We start from the raw sequence: 19,301 nt of genomic DNA on the forward strand, positions 1-19,301 counted from the left end.
ACAGTTAAAAAATACTCAAGTGGAGACTGAAAAGGGGACTCAATGCATTCAAACCCAGTTTCTTCTTAAAAAATGCTTCCTTTGAATTAGCCATTAAAAATTATATAATGCAATCTGACAGAACTTAGTGAGCCACAAAGCAGACAGCAAAAACTTGGGATGGTCATACACAGCTCAGCAGAGTTTGAACAGTACAATGGAACCACATTCTAAACACAGATCCATACAATACACAGGTAAAAAAATAATACAAATCTAAAATCCATCTGTTTTTCAAAAGTCATCATCTATACCATCTACTTGAGCACTGCAGTATTTCCTCTGTATACACAGAGTTACATACCAACATATACAAAACCGGTAGATTTATGTACAAAACTGAGCACAAACAGGAGCAGTCAGAAAGGCCAGGAATAGTCTGAACACCATGAGTTAAGACTGTTGTAAGGCACTTGGGTTTCCATTCTGTGATTAAAAAAAGAGAAACTGAACACATCAGAGAAATACCTACTTATACAACCAGACTCCTCCAAATACCAGACAGCAGATTAGGTCTTGAAATCTGCAAAGTCATTATTATTCTAAACTGCATTTATGAAAATAACGGGTCTTACCCATGAAGTATAGCAGAGCTACAACCTTTCCAATAAAAAAGCCATCCAGCACATAAACCAGGCCCTGATCTAAAAATAGCACTTAATGCAGTTACACAAAATTCTAGCAAGAAAGGCATTCATATCAAACACAGTCTGCACACTTGCAAAACAGAAGGAAACACTGCCAGTATTAGAAAGGCACTGTGTGAGTCACTGTTTGTCATGGAACTTTCACAGGCACTCTCTCTCTGGTTCAGAAATGCTCTTCCAAAACACGAGCTGCCCTAATATGGCACTAAAACAGGAAGGAAAACAGCAGCACTAGCACCCACTACTGGGACTCATCTGAGCTTCGCTTGTTTACAACTGCAATAAAATTGTTTACATGACATGCTCTTAAAACGTAAAAGAAAACGCTCCTTTTAACAGTAAACTGCTGTATTTGTCACAGAAATCCTGCACTTGGCATCACACCAGGAATCAGTTTTAGGACTTTACCCCTTTAAAGGGAGGGAGAGGGAAATGCCGAATCACTCACACGTAAGGGAAAGTCCCTGTTACTTTCCACTCAAAACACTGCTTCTAGCCGTGTTTTTGCAGCAACCAAAGGTTGAATAGCACAAGGCATGCTTCAGAAATGGATCCTGGAGAAAGAACTAGAGAAAGAAGAAAGAGTACCAATCTCTTTACTCTCGTGACAGGGCTTGAGGCTTGAGGCTGAGTTGGGGGTATTTAGGTTAGATCAGGAAAAAGCTCCTCACCCAGAGGGTGGTTGGGCACTGAACAGCCTCCCCAGGGAAGTGGGCACAGCCCCAAGCCTGACAGAACCAAGAAATGTTTGGACAATGCACTCAGGCACAGGGTGGGAGTGTTGAAGTGTCCTGTGCAGGGCCAGGAGTTAGACTGGATGATCCTTGTGGGTGCCTTCCAACTCAGCTGATTCTGTAAAATAAAGGTTACAGTATATTTACATCCCTACACCAGCACCTAAAAAGTGAAAACAACATATGCAACCAGGGATATACCTAATGGAAAGAAGACAAGTTCTTCAAGGAGCATGTTCACACATGTACACAGGCCCCCCAGGCAGTGAGAGGGAGCTGACGATTTATTCTCCTACAATTTATTAAAATGATACCAACTGCAGTCAGTGGTAACAGGCTTTAGGAACCTGCCTAAGTTTTTATGGGGGTAGAACTTGGAGATTATATAACACTTTATAGCTGAGAAGTACTTCTCAGCAAATGTGCTGATCAGAAGGACTCTGCCCACCTGCATAGCAAATCTCCCACTCACTTATACCGAATAAAAAATAATTAAGATTGTTTGGATATAGAAACAGTAAAGGCCTTCCTTCATCATCACCTATATTTTTGAGAAGCTGTAACTACTGTTCCTAAAACTTTTTTGTTCTCTTTCAGGTTGCTTGTGCTCAGGGAAGAGCAAGACTGCCTTCTGTTTCTGACGTCACAAAACATGACAGGGCCATGCAAAAAGACAGTTTTTCAAAACCCCCTGTTCCTCAATTGTATTTCAGCTCTTTTGCCTATAAGCAAAGAGTGATTTCACACCCCATAGAACTGGACAGACAGCCACTAATGCTTTAGGGTAAGGCTCAGTACAACAGAAATTGAAATTTTCTTTACAGTCCAATTTGATTTTACTCATGCAAACACCTGTCACCAGAGATTGATTAAAAGGAAGGAGTAACAGACTTCAGTGTGTACAGAGATACAGACAATCTTAACTTTGCTCTGCTCTTGAAAGCGGTGCTCGGTGCTATTGGTCAGCTTTCATAAAATATTTTCCTTTTTTCCCCTTGCTTTTGGGATAGATCCCAGAATAGATCTAAAGGGGTGGAGCTGACTGCAGCTGTAGCTCTGCACAAAAAAGTCATTTCTATACAGACAGTGTCACATTCTGTTAACACCACACCATTCACACTTAAACCAGGCAAGACAAAGACAAACAGGTGTCAGAGATATTAAAACTGTTCTGAAAGAATATTGATGGTCAAGATAATTTCTAATTTAAAAACCAGTGTAGCTTCAGATCTTTTAACGCATTCAAAACACCTTCTCCTGATGAGAGCTGTAGATTTATACTTTCTCTTCCAACGATCCCACACAGCATTTTCAGCCTGGAAGACCAAATGGATTTTCTTGGATTTTCCTGGGGATCCCCACGGCTGCCACCTGCTGGCAGCTGCTCCCACACACGGGTCTCCAACTGACAGGAATTCTGCCCTCCAGGAAAAGGGTTCTGTAAAAAGTACTAACACACTGCTCAAAAGGGAGTACTGCCACTGCTTTAACAAGCAGTTCAGGTGAAGCAGAAGAGTTAGGGGGTTTTTTCCACAGAAAATATTACTACAAATCTGTAGGAGAGCAGTTTTTAATTTATCAAAACCTGATATCTGTTAGGAACAGAACATCCACAAAAATATCTTTGTTTATACAAATAAAATTAGGTTTTTAATATTCACAAAGTAACATAAAAGAGCGACATTTTTCTTCACATTGATAATTGTTAGTCAGAGCAGTTGTGATATAAAAGCTGTGTAAGCATTCAGTCAAGCACCATGGCAGACAGTGCATTAAGATCTCTCATGAATGGATGATCAGCTAGTATTTTATCAATCTTCTGCCTTTGCTCATAGTCAGGAAAAATTTTGATCAGGGCTTCTCTCAGCTGGACAGTTTCTGGGGCAGACCTCTGTGGTGGGACTGCTGGACAAGGCTCAGCGTTTCCCTGCCGTGGGAGCCACGGCGATGAGCGATCGTCGTGCGCTCTGCCGCCTCCAGGCTGCCCGCTGCCACCGCTCCCTTCGGGGAGGAGGAAAGGTATCTCAGCAGAATATTGTTCACTGCTCTGTAAAGCCTTCAGTGTTGACCAAGAATCTCTATGGAACAAAAAAAAAATTAATTAAACTAAGAGATGCTAGCTGTAACTCTCTCTGTACCTGAGAGAGAAAAGAGAAATGTGTATAACAAACTTCCCTGCTGCTCAGCCACTTCCTGACTGGAATCAAATGACAAGCATTCCTTCAAAGTGAAACAAAACACGAGGTGTAACAGTTCTCAATATGAATCTGGCACCACTAACATCAATATCACCCAGGAACAGCCTCAATATGCCATGAGTCCTTTACTTGGCAGCAAATGTCAAAGACTGTTTTATAAAGGTATAGATAAAAAGGTACATTGAACACAGGTACACTGACGTGGAACATGTGAAAATGCTGACAGACCAAAGGGGCTCCCAAGACTGCTTCACGAGACTATTCCTCATGTACTTTTGCTCTTGACTGAGCTGTGCTCATATTTAGATCAGGGCCTTGTTTCCCTTTTATGGTAGTCTTAACAGGGCAATTAAGTTGATTTAGCAATCTCAAGATTTGAATACTCTTCCTCAATTATTGACATTTCATTTCAGACTTTGGAAAGTTTTGCTACTCTGGTAGCATTACAAAATTTAAAGTTCAGTCTACTTCAGATGCCAGCAGATACCAGAAAAATGTGAAGTGGAACTCATGTTACAGTCTAGTTTCCTACCACCAAGGGAAACAGAATCTAAATTATAGAGCTCTATTTTAAAAGCATTTGTGTTATGATACCTCCTATTACTCAGCATGGAAAGATTTTCTAATTGCTGAAGATCCTTCCAGTTTCTGATCTTGTTCCTGGTGCAGTTTATGCTTTCTACATCATTTAACTCATGTAGAAAAGTCACAGTGAAGGAACAAAATTAACTTTTTGCACTGGCAGTTTTTCTGTTCTTTCTGCCCCTGCCCCCTCAAAAAACCCAACCCCAAACCCAACCCCAAAGCCTAGTTCCAGTTCCAAGTTTACAGGTAAGAAACCAAGCTCTTCTGTGCTCTTCTAAAAAAACTCTCTCCATTTCTACAGTCATCACACTCACCTACCTCAGAACACTCTGTTTTCATTTTATGTCTCTTTACCTGACACAGGCAGGTAAAACACGCTGTTCCAAATAACATCTCAAAGGTTTTGTAGAAGAGCTTGAATAGTTAGCACTTCCTTCTGGAGTTCTAGCACTGCACTTGCTTTTTTAATGTCAACACACTTATTTTCAAATCAGCTTGTAATCCACGGTATAAAAATGTTCCACTTTCCTCAAATATTTCCTCAAAACCAGATGAAATTCTTGCTTATTCTTTGTATTAATCCTTAAGCATAGCTTGCCTTTTCTATTGCCAATTTTAAAGTTACTTCACTTGTTTTTAAAGCCCTCTCAGTACTCCTCAGAATTATTAGCATTTTTGATTCCTAAACTGGTGAAAGAACAGCATTATCTGCAAAAGAGCAAACTAATTCTCAAATCTTGGCAGTTCATGCAAAGCAAATTCATACTTTGAAATGTGCACATTTAAAAAGTACATTAATCTTAAATGAATGTTCATTAATATTTACAATTATTACTCAAATACAGATTTAATAACAATGCCTCAAAAATAGTTTTGACAACAGTAAGGTACCCTCAACCATGAGGTGAAGTGTCTCCCATGTGACAAAAACCCCTGAGTGCAGAGTGTTTGTAGCACCTCTTGTCCCACCATGGAGTGACCAACCAAGGTGTCTCAGATAAGATCAGTGTGATTAACCCCACATATCCACATCCCTGCACCTCTGGGTGCTGTTAACACACCCGTGCTTGAAAGCCACCAGTCCAATCTCAGAAGAAGCTTTTGTCATACTCATCTTAGTTCTCAGATCTCCAGTAGAGGAAAATGTCACCAGAAGTTCCTGAACCAACTGAAGTAACAGGAAAAATGTTTTGGGTTTTTTTGTTTTGTTTTGTTAAACTGCTACATGCTACAGTATTCCTGCGTAACTTTACTGTGCTTTACAGGTGTGTGAGTGAACCAGGAGAACAGTTTATTTCAAAAGTGAAACAACTGTGTCAAACAAAAGTGAAAACAGTGTTTATACCTAGAACAGCCTTCACTTCGAAGGAAGTCATCTAATCTGGGTCCATTTCTTCCCAAAGGATCATCAGGAACCATAAATATGTCACCAACAAAAGTGTACTGGAGCAACCTGCAAGAGAGTTCTTTTAAATAACAAAGTATTACACCCTTGTTGTCCTTCACCTTTGTAGCACAGAGCAAATTTCCTTAGAGTAGACACCGTATCAGGAGTCCCTGAAGATTAATTAGTAAACCCTGTCAAAATAATTCCATGGCAGCTGTGAACTCTTCCTATTACATTGCAGAACACAGAACTTTGCTCCTTTTTTTATTTTTTTCCCAGCAACTGTTTTATGACAGAAAATTTGCAACAAGACCACTGTGGATTTTTCTAGGTGATTAGAGATTTTTTGATTGTTCTAACTCCCCTTCCTTGGAAGGATCTTCAGTCATGTAGCTGAAATGCTTGTGTTAGCAGAAAGCCACACAACTAGCAAATATAGCATTAAATGTTTACAGTTAAGACACTAAGTTTTTTTTTCTGGAATCACTTTGGGACAGGTAGAAATCTGCACTGAAAAAAACCCAGCTGAACTGAAATTTGTCTGCAAGGAGATTTGGTACAGTGGAATTTCCCTGGAAGTAAAACTAATAGCAGATGTTAACATAAGCTCTTAAAAAACCACACACTCGAGGTGCCATGCCAAGTATTCTTGCTAAAGTTCTGTGGGAGAACAGAACCTGACTTGGGTAGAAGTCACTCAAGAAATGATGTAAAGGCCTACATGATTAGCCAGCATCAGCTCCATGGTCTCACAGCTATATTGTGAGAATCCAGGGCAAGTCTTTAGTTACTTATTTCATTAGAGCTACACTGACCCCAGCCACTGTAACAGATGTACCCTCAGAAGATGGCAGGGACACTGAGGAATTAGTGGGAAATTTCATTAACAGAAGGTCACACCTTAGCAGTAAAATAACCTGATTCAACTGAAAGGGAAAAAATCCCAAACACTGAAACCCAAGAAACTAACAAAGAAACAAGAAGAAACAAACTCCACAAGATGAAGCAGGGATATTTGATAACTGAGCTCATCTAAACCCAAAGAACAAGTTGCAGGGAAATGGCTACATGGATATGCTGTAAGTGCTCATTTCCTTCAGCTGTGCCATTCTGTCCCACTGGAGTAAAGAGGGATTGATTCTGAACAATTAGAAGTGACACTGTACATCCTCAAAAAAAAGTGACACTGTATCTCTCAAAAAAATGAGCTTTCAGGCAAGAGAGGCTGTGGAAGTGAAAGTGGACTGCTCAAACAGGATCCAACACCAGCCTTCAGAAGGGACACACGGGTGCTGTTACACCAAGCTCTGCTTATGTGAGCAACTGACACACATACATGACAGAATATCTGAATAACAGGGATGTCACACTGCTCAACACATGACTGTAAGGCCATGAATCACCACAGTGAATCACAGAGTTCTTTATTTGGATCTACCAGAATTGCATTGCACAGATTAATTAAAGATAGCAAAACCCCACATGTAGGTAGAGTGCCTACAACTGGAAGGACAGACAGACTTTTAAGATTTCACAGAAATTTAATAATTACCTTTTCTGAATAATTTCTCTCCAGGCAAATGATTCTGTCACAAATTCTCTGAAGTTATCATTAGTCACAATAACACCTCCAGTTTTAGCAGCAAGATGTAATAAAAATCTGTAAAATTAATTTCAAAGATCACTAAGATAGTTTGTTTTGCTGAAAACAATCCAAATATCTAGAAAACTAAACATGTCATCATCCAGAAGTAATCTATTTGTATGATTACCAGGAAAATACTCTGTTGTTACCCACCTTAAACTTACAACAAGGTTTGGGTAGCATGCATTTATTTAGTGCAGCAGAGTCTTCAAGGGAGGTTTTCCTCCCCATTAAAAAACCCAAACAAACACACGAGCAAAAGCCCCCAAACCCCATGATCTAAATATTTGCACAGGTAAATGGCTTGCTTTATGGAACACTACAGTATTTATTACACAATCCAACACAAACTCATTTCCATACACTTTTTTGCTTAGCATTAATGTCTGTGTTCTGCAAGTCAGTGTTCTGCATGTTAGTTGTTTGTTCTGTCAACACTTCTTAAAAATCCTTCTGTTAAATAAATTATGACAAAACACAACTACTGATTTATTAAGAAAAAAGCATGTTTGCTTTCTTTTATAATGTCTCTGAAAATGTATTTGTTGCCATTTGAAACTATTTTAGCCGCAAGATAAGGGATGGTGTCCTTTTAAAGGAAAGTGCAAAAATGTTACTATAACACTTATTTCCACTGCAATCTCAACTGCACTGCCAGAGCATTTCTTATGAAAGGCTGGGTGTATGTAAAAGATTAGTGAAGAATTAGGAAACTCCCACAACACAGACTCCTAAAGCCTACTGTGTCTTGACAGATTCCCATATTTGGAGGTTGATCTTTGGTGGTCAGAGTAATTTGTAAGTCCACTGGTGGACACATGATTACAAATACACTTCTCCAAACACCCAGCAAGGTCTGTGTGTCAACATGGCATCAAGAAGAAAATGGGGCTAAATAGTTCAGTAGCTGATTTTGCCCCAAGCATAAAAGGCAATTCAGGCATAGATGATGACCAGAAAAGCATAAAAACATTACTGGAAGATTAATTTCTTCAGACTGTTTTTTTTTTTTTTCCCTAAGTGCCATGAAAATTTGTAGTTCTCCATGACCTTCTGAATACACAGTAGTGTTTCTTGCAACAGTGAAATAATGTAACAGATGTAGAACTCAGTCTAAGGTGGATGCATAGCTCTGTCTACAGAGGTTGCAGAACTAGCTAATGAAATATTAACAAAATATTAAGCTTTTACAACCATTAGTCAGATGTTTAAAAAGACTTTAAAACTATGTATACCTGTCATCATGAGAAGCAATTCTTGCTCCTAAAACCATCCTTGCAGGGGTTAAAGACAATATTCCAACATCCTCGAGCTGTGTTAAGAAATTCTGCTCTGTTAAAACATGATTTGACAATTAGTCTGAGATATAATTAGTAGAGAGAAGATAGGCTATTTTTGTACCAATTAAGCTATAGAAATGACACTGATAGCTGAAGAATTGCTCATACTAAAAAATGGAAAAGAGGTAAAAACTAGAAATTAAAGAGCAAACAAAAAAACCAAAAAGGCCTCCTCTGATTGCACACCTGGTGGCCTAAACAGCATTTCAGGGTCTCTCCCACCGTGTATGGAAACCCAATTACTCATGCTGAGCAGCCACACCGCTCCTGCTTAACATTTGAAGAAACACTCCTTCTCCATTTATTCTTCACAGAAGTACCCAAAGAAATAGTCACAGCCTGGTTTAATTAAGGAAACATCAGGAAAGGTCCCTCACCTGTAATGGAAGGGTCATGTCTTGTTCTCCACTGTGGAATGAACACAGTGATATTTCTGTGGCCACGTTTCCAGAAGTAGTCAACAGCTATTGCAATTCCTCGACAGGAGAAGAATTTCCTTAGACCATGACTGCGGGTGAAGCAAAAAGAAGGGAGATTAAATTCACCAGGGTTTCACTACCAGGAAAATAAAGAAAATGGAACAAAGCCTTGCAAAGTGAAGCTGAAAGTCCCACATAGAGCCTCAAGACAAGAAGACAGAAATGTTTTAAATGGAAAGAGCTTTTCAGCAAAAGAAGAGAACAGATACATCACTTGGCAACTTTATAGCTCGGTCTCCTTCCAGTTTCCTGGGCACAACAACAATGGAGTAATCAGAAGTGGGTTTAGCTTTAAAAAAGAGGCCCATAGTGATGGTTCTGAACTCTACCGAGTATGGATTAAAACTATAATAATCCAATATTGTCGTAGTTCCCAATACAGTCCTACTACAAAATAGAACATCTTTGGTTCAACTGATTACCAAGGATTACATCTGAACTGCTCTCTGATAATTATTAAGGCCTCCTCTCCCTTCATTTCAACAGCCTGAACAACTGTTCTGAAGCAAAATAATGAAATTTCTTTGAAGAAATATTTTCAAAACATTGGATTTTAGCATTAATATTTTTTTTTCCATTTTAAAATATAAGATGTTCATTATCTTTTTTTAAGTGACTTTCCAGAAAAACCAGCAGCTGCCTAAAATGAGGGGACACAAAGATTTGAACTGATGACTTTGTGAGGCCCTTCCCAAGTGGAGTTGACCCTATTTGCCTGGTTAACACACGGCACAATTAACTGACTAACCAGACTGCAGCATTTTCAGAGGCTACACTTAGACAAAACAAAGATAAGATTCCCTAGAAAAGACATGCTAATTCAGCACTGATGGCAGGAACAGCCAAAGCATTTCTTGCAAAATAGCGCACAATCTATGTTTGGAATTAGATGTCAAATCACTACAAAATACTTTTAACAATTAGTGAGCAAGTGGTATTCCTTTTTTAAACCAAACTCCCAAGTAATAGGCAAGTGTATATTATTAACCCTAATAGTAATCCCTGTTAGTTTTGAACAGAATCTTATATTTAAACCCCAGTTTAACCTACCAAGAAATCTTCCCAACATAATGGTCTTTGAAAGGTTTCCATGGAAATATTTTACAGTGAAACTCAGCCTTTAGTAGCACTCATTTATCCTTTTCCAGTTTTGTAAATTTTTTAGAAAAAAAAATGTTTACCAAAATTTAAATCTATTAAGGTTCTCTGAATCTGGAGAGGAATTCTTTATGTAGAAAGGCACAAAAATGAATAAGCCTTATCTGAAATGTAAAAGGCAAAAAAAATGACTTACTAACAGAATTTCCAGGGGGAAAAAATACTATGCCACACTTACTCTTAATAAAATTAAGCATTCTTGGTGTCAAGAACAGTCAAATAAAGGAAGGCAATTTTCATAGATGAGTTCTCTTTCTAAACCTTCTGGGACATAAACTTTAAATGCAGTCATCATCTCACTAATTTAAGTTAGGCATCCTATTCATTAAATTGGAAAACTTTGTTAAATATTTTCAGTGAATTAATGATTCTCAACTGGACTTCAAGAAATGCAGAGGTCTCAATATTCATGCTGAAATTTATGCCTTCTCTGCTTGTTCATCCTCCTGTTTTAGAGCTCCAAGCTGGGTGAACTACACAGGTACATTTTTTAAAGTGTTTTGAAGCTTAGAAAAGCAGCTCCTGATTTGTCCTGAATGATCACAAAATCCTGCTTTGCTATCACTTGAAAAAGCATGCAAATAGAAGCAACTTTATCAAATAACACAGAATTCATGTAAGCTGTAATAGGAAAAAATTTGTCACCGCTAAACTAAATTAAATATGAAATGCTTTAACTGAGTTAGAGAAACACCTGAAGGGACAGCAAATCACCACAGCAAGATATCCATCTCAAAGACTGCATCTGTTCTCCAAATGCCATTGCAAATGCTGGTTTTGCCTGTCCCAATTCTTTAGAACCCTGTGAAGACCCTACAAAGGTATTTCCTAAGTCAAACAAAAGATGATTGTAAGCAGCACAAAGCAGCAAAGGTTGCCTCTGGGACATGTAACATTTTCCCTTTGGTTTGTAATAAAGTAAATACTGTTGCAAATGAGTGGTTTGGCTGCTTAAAGAAACACTGTCCAAGGTATTGCCAAAGAAGGGTTTGATAAGAATTTGTGAAAATATGGCTTCACAGAGTTTGGTGGCAACATTCACTCTTGTGAACTTGTGAAGAGTAAGTTCATTACTTACTGCACAGGTTAAGGCATACAAAGATCAAATTAGAATCAGTTGGAGTGATTTACACAGAAGCCAGGAACGCAGAAGGAGGCGAGGGTCCAAAGCCCATGGATGCAGAGATAAGGGTGCAAAAGGGGTTAGCAGCACAATCACCCAGCACTTCAACATTTACAAAAGCAATTCCATCGAGCTCGCTATAGTTGTAACAGTTTAACTGCAGGTCTGAGGCAGTAACATTCATACCACAATCAATTCACACACACACAGGTACACAATGTGAACACCTAATTCTCTGTGCCTAAAGATACTCGTCAAAAAATTCCACTCAGCATCAGTGCAATGCTCTCACTGAATCCCCGTGCATTTCCCAACTGGCAAGGTGATGCCTCAGCTAGACATGCTGCACACGTCAAAAGAAAAAACTCTACAGCTTTTGCAGTTTTCTAGACTTATGACATGAGGCAAGCAATGATTCTGAAACCCATACAGCATTAGTCTAAGCATGTGGGTGATGCATTAATACCCCCATCAAAAAGGGGGCCAAAAGAACTCAGAACCAGCATAGGCATGGAAGCAGTTCTCAAGGTATTGAGAAGTAAAATTGAGAAAAAAAAATCAAAGCAGGTTTGCAAACAACTCTTCACTTTATGAAGTGCAAGAAACTAATGAGGCTATACTCAGCCAGAGGGAAGCTGCAGAATACTTACATGATCAAAACAAGAGCCCCCAAGCATTGATTATTTAGTAGGATGTTGGAATATCTCGATGGTTCTGCTATTTTGAGGCAGCTCTGTCCTTTACATTTCATAACCAGTTTTCATTTGACTGGGCAGAAGGCACCAGGTGTTATATAACCTTTTTGGGGACTGTACATAACACCCAGCTACTGTGCCCTACTCCCATGTGGGGTGTGTGCAGCCCAGCTGGGGGGCAGGGCAATCCACTGGGGTGCACGAAGGAAATACTGGAACCTCAGTAATGCATACTTGGTAAATACACATATATACATTTGCAAAAAACAACAGGATCCAAGCACTAATATGCAATGCTGCTAGAGGAGAAATATGTCACCACTAGATGGGAACCTCCACTTTAAAACTACAAGATGTTAAGAACACAAAAACATCCCCCAAACCACTTCAGCTGACAATAATTTAACCCTGTTGTTAGGCACTGGCAAAGCAAATTAAACTTCACGCACAACACTGATTGCAACAGAGCAAAGCTTGCTCTGAGATAACTTCTGACTGAAGTGTTAGATTTAGCTGAACACTAATGATTCAAATCAGATTACTCTGAAGTGGGACAACTCTGTACATGCACACCAAAAACCTGGCTAGCAAAACCGTACCACGTGCCACTGCAACCTCCTAGCCCCCACTTCACTCAAAGTTCATTGTTAATAAAGGGATAGCTGAAAAGAATACTTACGAAAATGCAACATTGCTTCCATCAATAATTATGTGTTTTAAATATGGTTTCCCAGGTTCATTTATCAACTCCAGTTTGTATGGCTTCTTCAGAGAGTCCAAAAATCTCTGAACTCCAGTAACTGAATGATCTGGATGTGGGATCACTGTGTCTCTATCTGGATTTGAAGGGTGTTTTTGTGAAGGCAGTAACCGGTCTGGGACAGGACTGTCACAATGTGAGGTTTGGGAAAGGTGCTGGTGGAGAGGCCTGGCTTGGGAAGAGCTGCAGTGTCCCAGCTGCTCCTCATAACCAGGGTGGCTGTTCTGCACAGCTGAGAGCCCTGCAGATTTCTGCTGAAATGCAGTTTTACTCGAGATATGCTGCACGTCTGAGCTCCCTCTGGCTACAAAGCCAACATCTTTTAGAGTTCCAGCTTGCACAGTGCTGAAAGCTACCCCACCATCAGTTTCTATATTGCTTGACCTTGAGTTGTGGTTCTTACCAGGGCCATAAACATCTCTCTGTTTATAGCACAGAACTGAATTTTTGTTGGGAGGGGATGATGATTTGCATACCAATTTATGTGTTTTGTCCTCTGCACCAAGCTGTGTGTCTGGAGCACCTCTTACTTTGTGATATTCATTTTTTGTCTCCTTTGAAGTAGGACTGGATTTAAGTGGACTTTTACTCCTAGAAATTCCTTTGTCTTCTAGCTTTTGTGAATTATTGACATTATTTCCTAAAGGAAGATTGACAGTTTTAGGCTGTTGAGACGACTGTTCATGTTCTTCTTTAAACTTTAAATTTTCCTTTTCAATTTCTTCTAGCAATATTAATGGTTCTGCAGATTGTCCTAGGATACCAATGACTTTTTCCACAATATTTTGGGAATATCCCATTGTTCTGAAAAAGTTCACAAGAATCTTATATTCCATTTCCTCAGTGAGAGTATCACCTTCTTTAAGGCAGTAAGTAGGACCATCTGATTCATTGCAGCTATCCAAAACCAGATCAATAACTGCATCAGGGTCTGAAGGATCCTTGTGTAAAGCAGATTTCACTTGTTGATCATTTTCCAAAGAGAAATGCTTTTTAGGAAACCTTTCCTCCTCATCAGAAGACCTTCTTTTACATGACTGCCTCTCTTTAAAGGTCACTGCCTCTAACAGAGGGCCCTTTATGGGAACAAACCTTGTTTCAGGAGCATCAGAAAACACAGTGTCCATTTGCTTTGTAAGCTCAGTTACAGGTGTGCCAGCCTTGTTTCTTGCTTCCTCCCCATCTGCCCTTCCATCTCTGTTTGTAGCAGTGACTTTGGAGGTGATTTGTCCAAGCTGCTGTGGGCTTTCAGAGCCTGTGAGATCTATGATATTAGTCTCCCCTTCAGAAACATCAGTTTGGGTGAGAGCTAGGAGTTCTCTTTTCAGTGCACTAGGTAAAATCAGTAAATCCATTGTGTACTTATCTGCATGTGCTTCCACAAACTGTCTGAACCGCTTTTTAATCTCTGATTCACTGTCATTTAACAAACTTTCATTATTCTCAAAAAGCTTCACAAACTGCTGCACGTGACTTTGAGCCATAACAACAGCTTCTGCACCCCCCTTGATGCTGAGCAATCCCATTTCCAGCACTGTCACATCTGCACACGTATCCTGAATAAGGCTGTTGAGGAACAGGCTCTGTGCACCAACGAAGATGCAGTGCATGTCCTTCGGGTAGTGCTCCTTTTCTTCCAGCTCAGGTTCACACAGTCCCTTGATGTACTCCTAAGAGCAGAAAGAGAGCAGAGTGAAGAGTTGTGAAAACCTAATATATCCAGTTGGTTTTTATTAGGTCAGTAATGGACAGATTCATTAGAAAATAAAGCAAACTTAGCATAACTAATGTGAGAAAGTAAACACTGCCAGTAAACAGGACAACAGAAATAAACCACCAATATCTAAAATGATTTTTCAATAGATGTCACAGAAGGCTCTCTTTTACATTCTCTTGTTTATACCTGATAGTAACAGGTTTGCAGATCAAACAGTTTAAAAGATTGGCAGAAGAGATTTATTTTCCCATCCCCATTCTTTAGTCAAAGAGAGCTCTTCATGAACAAATGCCTTTTACTAGGGTTCTACTTCATCCATAAACCTGAACTTCTAAAAAATTACATTTTTTAGAAGTTCAGTAAGTACAAAGTACATTTCCTAAGGCTTATCATGAAGCAGCCATCCTATATTTTTGTTACTGACTCAGAAAACACCACACTCCAGATACTTCGCTATTCCTGAAGTTCAGGTTTTTCAAAGACTTAAAAAAAAAAAAAAAAATTAAAACCCCAATGCTATTTCTGCCACCTTGTCATGGGTTGGCACTGGCTAGATGTTAATGCACTTATGAATATATGTTTTTTCTTTAACAGCTACTGTGGGATGTGATCAGGAACAGAGCAGAGCAGGCTTAAATCTTGAAAACAAAAAAAAAACCTACCAAAACTTTATTACATTACATAAGAACAGGGACAGAAATACTCTTAAACACACACAGAGACAGAAATAAAAACTTCTTAGAACATTTCTTCTCTCAGTTTCTACCTCTCCACACATCACTCTTTACAGACCAACCTTTGGGTTTTAGATCAAACAATCACTACTCAAAAACAAACTAATCTTCAATTTAGCAAGGGAGAGAGGAGTCTCTCTCACACTACAGACTGTTCTCTAGAAAACACGGGTCTACCCCTTATGTGTTCCCATGTCACCCATGGCACTGCCTGGAGAAGTCTGCCAGGGTGACACTCTCTTTTTTTTATGTCTAGCGCTCTCACTGCTGTCTACAGGCTGAAAACTGCATACAGGGCTCTTTTAAGGATGCTTGTATGCCGAGCTCTCTCTTTTTTACTCAGGGGCCGGGGTTCCAGGAGCAGGTCTGCCCTGAGGGCAGAGGGCGCCACCTCACCCTCCCCCTCTTTTCTCTGCTCGCTCTACTCTTTAAGTGCCAGTCACTGTAGCAAAAGCAAGGGCAGCTGCATCCACCCAAAAATGCAGTTTATGTTCAAAAGAGACTCAAGTTCAGTCCATGGCTGACATTATGCAAGAAAAGTCTAGCTCAGAAGGCTACTCTTCTCATTCTTTGCCCATCAGGTTCCTTCTAATCGTGCTTTATTACTTCAGTCCCAGGCCGCTTCCTTCTCCTTTTTCTGAAATCACTAGTCATGAGAATTAATGTCTAAGAAAAGTTTCTTTCTGCTAAGCAAGAATTAACAGTTTCTATTTCCCAGCAGGGTGCGGGCTCAGGCACTCCCAGGCTCGGCAACCCCCCACGTGGCTGGGCCCCTTCTCTTGGAGTTTAGGGGTGGAGGGGGGTGAGCACACACAGAAGGCACTTCCACAGTTTTCCACCCCTCCATCCTGGACGGGGCAGCTCAGTTCTAGTCTTGTCTACTCTCTTCTCCCCCCCGGGGCTCCAGCTTACTTGAGCCCGACTACGTGTTTTCTCCTCCCCCACCCAGCCTCGTGGCTGGGCAGGGGAAGGAGGCCTGACACGTCTCTCTGCTGAAACCGGGATCCAAAAAGCGACCGAACTCCCCAGACTCCTGCTTTTAACTCTTTGTGTCCTCAGAGGCGTGTCCAAACCTCCGAGTGACCAATCCAGGTGTCAGCAGAAAAGCTGATTACTAATTGGCTTGCCTACATCTCCCTGGAAAAATTCACCTCCCCCCCCAACCACGACACACCTGTAAGCTACTACAGGTAAATTCACTATAGTACCTTGTTTTAGATGTGTCAAGAGTTCAAAATTCTGTCAATACAGTATACTGTTTATACTTTCATATAGCACTGCTTTTCCTAAATACCTTTTTCTGTGCTAAAAACTCTAATGCAATGACAGAAGCTTCTAAGCTGCAGTCATTGTATTTGCAGAATCCCAAGTATCCCACGTTTTACAATCTATATTTACTCTCAAACATTAATTCTTTGAAATGGAACTGAGAACCGACACGAGGTACTGCATAATCCCGTTTCCTGTCACCTCAAGTTACATCATCACGGTTATCAAGGCAGGCTGCCCCAGGAGTGTATCAGCACAAAATGCTTCCGCAGCAAAACCCACAGGGTGACTTTCCACCCCTGACTGCTTTTGCAGAGCAACAAGATAACATAATTGGTGAAAAGGATACGCTATATCTAGGAACTTTTTTTTTAACTAAGCAGCAGTGGAGAATGTATAGATTACATGTCACTGATTAATTAAAACACATACTGCTTATCACCAAGCCTTTCAATAGAAGATGAGCAATTCTTTGTACTTTCTAGTCAATAATTCCTCCAGACAGTGTCTGAAATCCACTCCACCTATAAGAGAAATTAAATTTCTCATACCCTTTAGAGTATTAAGAGTAGAAAACATTTTTTAAAAATCTAGTTAGGAAAAGCAGCAATTAGAAAACTGACATCTTGTGCTACTTATTTCTTGTGCTTTAACTTCCTGGAAAAAAGGGAAATTGCACTGCAGACGCCTGGAGAAGAAACCTGTAACAGTTTCTGGATTCTCTGAGCCAGGCAAATCGGTTTAGGGTAAATTTCAGAGTCAAATAATTCAATTCCCTATACATTCATAGTAATTTCCTTACAACTGATGTTGAGGAACAAGTGCATGACACAGCTGAGGAATCAAGCTTTTGAAAGCAAGCTGCCAAGTCTGAAATCTGTCACAAAACACAAACTCCAGATCCCCACTGCCATCCAAGAGCAGTTAAACAAACATACCGACCAACGCCCATATATCAAGATTTTGGGTTTGAAAGGGACCTTCAGCTTAGCTACTGCTCACACCAAAATTCTCATCACATGATTCAAACAGCTGTACTTGCCAGGCTCACTATGAGTAATATAAATTTCAGGATTACTGCTGAGAAACTCCCCCCCCAAAGGTTAGTTGTGCAAGATATTTAACACGTGAAGACACTTCATAGCAACTGTTGTCCCCTCTGAGACAAAGAGAACAAAAAGAGACAGAAAGAGACAAAAAGAGAACTATCTGCTCCACACTGGTGAAGCTGTTCAGGTCTGACAATCTTTTAATGAAGGAAGTATCAGCTGCGTTAAGCTTTAGTGAGAACTTTGCTAATGAGCTGAGAGCCACAGCTCAAGCGAAGTCGGTAAGGCAAAACATGGCAACGCCCAAACAACTCCGAGGAATTGCTCGAGCTCTGGAGGAAGAAGGAAACCGAAACATTTTAATGTCGCTTCAAAACAAATGTCGGCCCATCCTCAGCGGTGCCACCCCTCAGCTGCGGGCCGGACTATTTCATAACGCGGTGCCCATGAACTTTGCACTTGCCAGCTGAGTTGCTTCGCATTATTCCCTACGCTTATGTCAACACGGCCGGAGACTCCCTGGCACCGGGCACACACCCATCTGCCAAAGCAGCGCCGTTTCTGTTTCCTCCTGTGGCACTCGGTTTTTCCCCACCCTTTCTTCCTCCGCCCCGCGGCCCCGGCCGTGCCGGTCCGGCGGGGCCTCTCCGCACGCACCCCCGCGGCCCAGCGCCCGCCCGGCCCGTACCTTGGCGGTGCTCACGGCCTTCGTGCAGCCCGCCAGCTGCACCCAGATCCTGGCGCTGGCGCTGGGCGGCTGCAGCGCGGGCCGCCAGTCCTCCTGCGCCTCCAGCACGGCCAGCCGCACCTCGAACAAGCCCTCGATGCGGCCACGGCTGCGCTCCAGGAGGCGGCTCTTCTCGGCGGGGACGGTGAACTCATCCACCCTGGGCTCCGGCGCGGAGCCGTGCGGTGTCCGCCGGGCCGCCATCAACGCGGGGCGCGCAATCCCATCGCACCGGGAAACGCCGCACCGGGAAACGCCGCACCGATCGCCCGCGTCATCGGCCCGCGACGGCTCCAGGCGGCGCCCGCCCGCAGCCGCGCCGCCATGGGTAACACGGGCGGCCTGGCCCCGCTCCCTGCCCGGCCCCGCCCCACGCGCAGCCGTGTGGGCGGGGCCACCCCTCCCCACGGGGCGGGGACACGGCGGGGCAGCGCGCGAGCGGGGCCGTGCGCGAGCGGGGCGTGCCGGAGCGCGCGGAGCAGCATGGCGCCCGGCAGGCACGGAGCGTCACACAGCGCACACCCTCTCTGGGCAAGCTGCTCCAGTGCGCACCCACTGCACAGGCAACAAATTCTTCCTCATATTCAGGTGGAACTTCCTATGCATCAGGTTCACCACCGAGCGGAGCCTGATCCATCCTCTTGGTACCCCCTCCTTAAGATATTTATACACATTCATGAGGTCCCTTCTCAGTCGTCTCTTCCCGAGGCTGAACAGGCCCAGCTCCCTCAGCCTTTCCTCGTAAGGGAGATGCTCCAGTCCCTTGAGCAGCTTTGTGTCTCTCCGCGGGACCCGCTCCCGCAGCTCCATTGCCGAGGACTGCCCGGCTCTGGTGCTGAGGGCACGGAGCTGCACCGAGCCCTCAGGCCCAGCCTCCCCGCCCCGCCTCCCGGCCTCCCCGCCCCGCCTCCCGGCCTCCCCGCCCCTCCTCCCGGCCCCTCTGTCCCTCCTCCCGGCCGCTCCGTCCCCGCCTCCCGGCCGCTCTGTCCCCTCCTCCCGGCCGCTCTGTCCCTCC

General features: G+C 42.2%; 1 protein-coding gene across 1 annotated transcript; it reads right to left on the bottom strand.

Moving 5' to 3' along the window:
• Positions 1-86: 86 nt before the first annotated feature.
• Positions 87-18,652, bottom strand: N4BP1 (NEDD4 binding protein 1). The gene is made up of 7 exons (XM_063410643.1): positions 18,248-18,652; positions 12,710-14,460; positions 8,953-9,083; positions 8,471-8,567; positions 7,143-7,250; positions 5,549-5,656; positions 87-3,498 (listed from the first exon to the last, which is right to left on the bottom strand). The coding sequence occupies exons 1-7, from the start codon at positions 18,488-18,490 to the stop codon at positions 3,165-3,167; spliced, it is 2,772 nt and encodes a 923-aa protein (XP_063266713.1). The 5' UTR covers positions 18,491-18,652; the 3' UTR covers positions 87-3,164.
• Positions 18,653-19,301: the final 649 nt, after the last annotated feature.

This window comes from Prinia subflava, chromosome 13, assembly GCF_021018805.1.
Source record: "Prinia subflava isolate CZ2003 ecotype Zambia chromosome 13, Cam_Psub_1.2, whole genome shotgun sequence".
NCBI classification, from domain to species: Eukaryota; Metazoa; Chordata; class Aves; order Passeriformes; family Cisticolidae; genus Prinia; species Prinia subflava.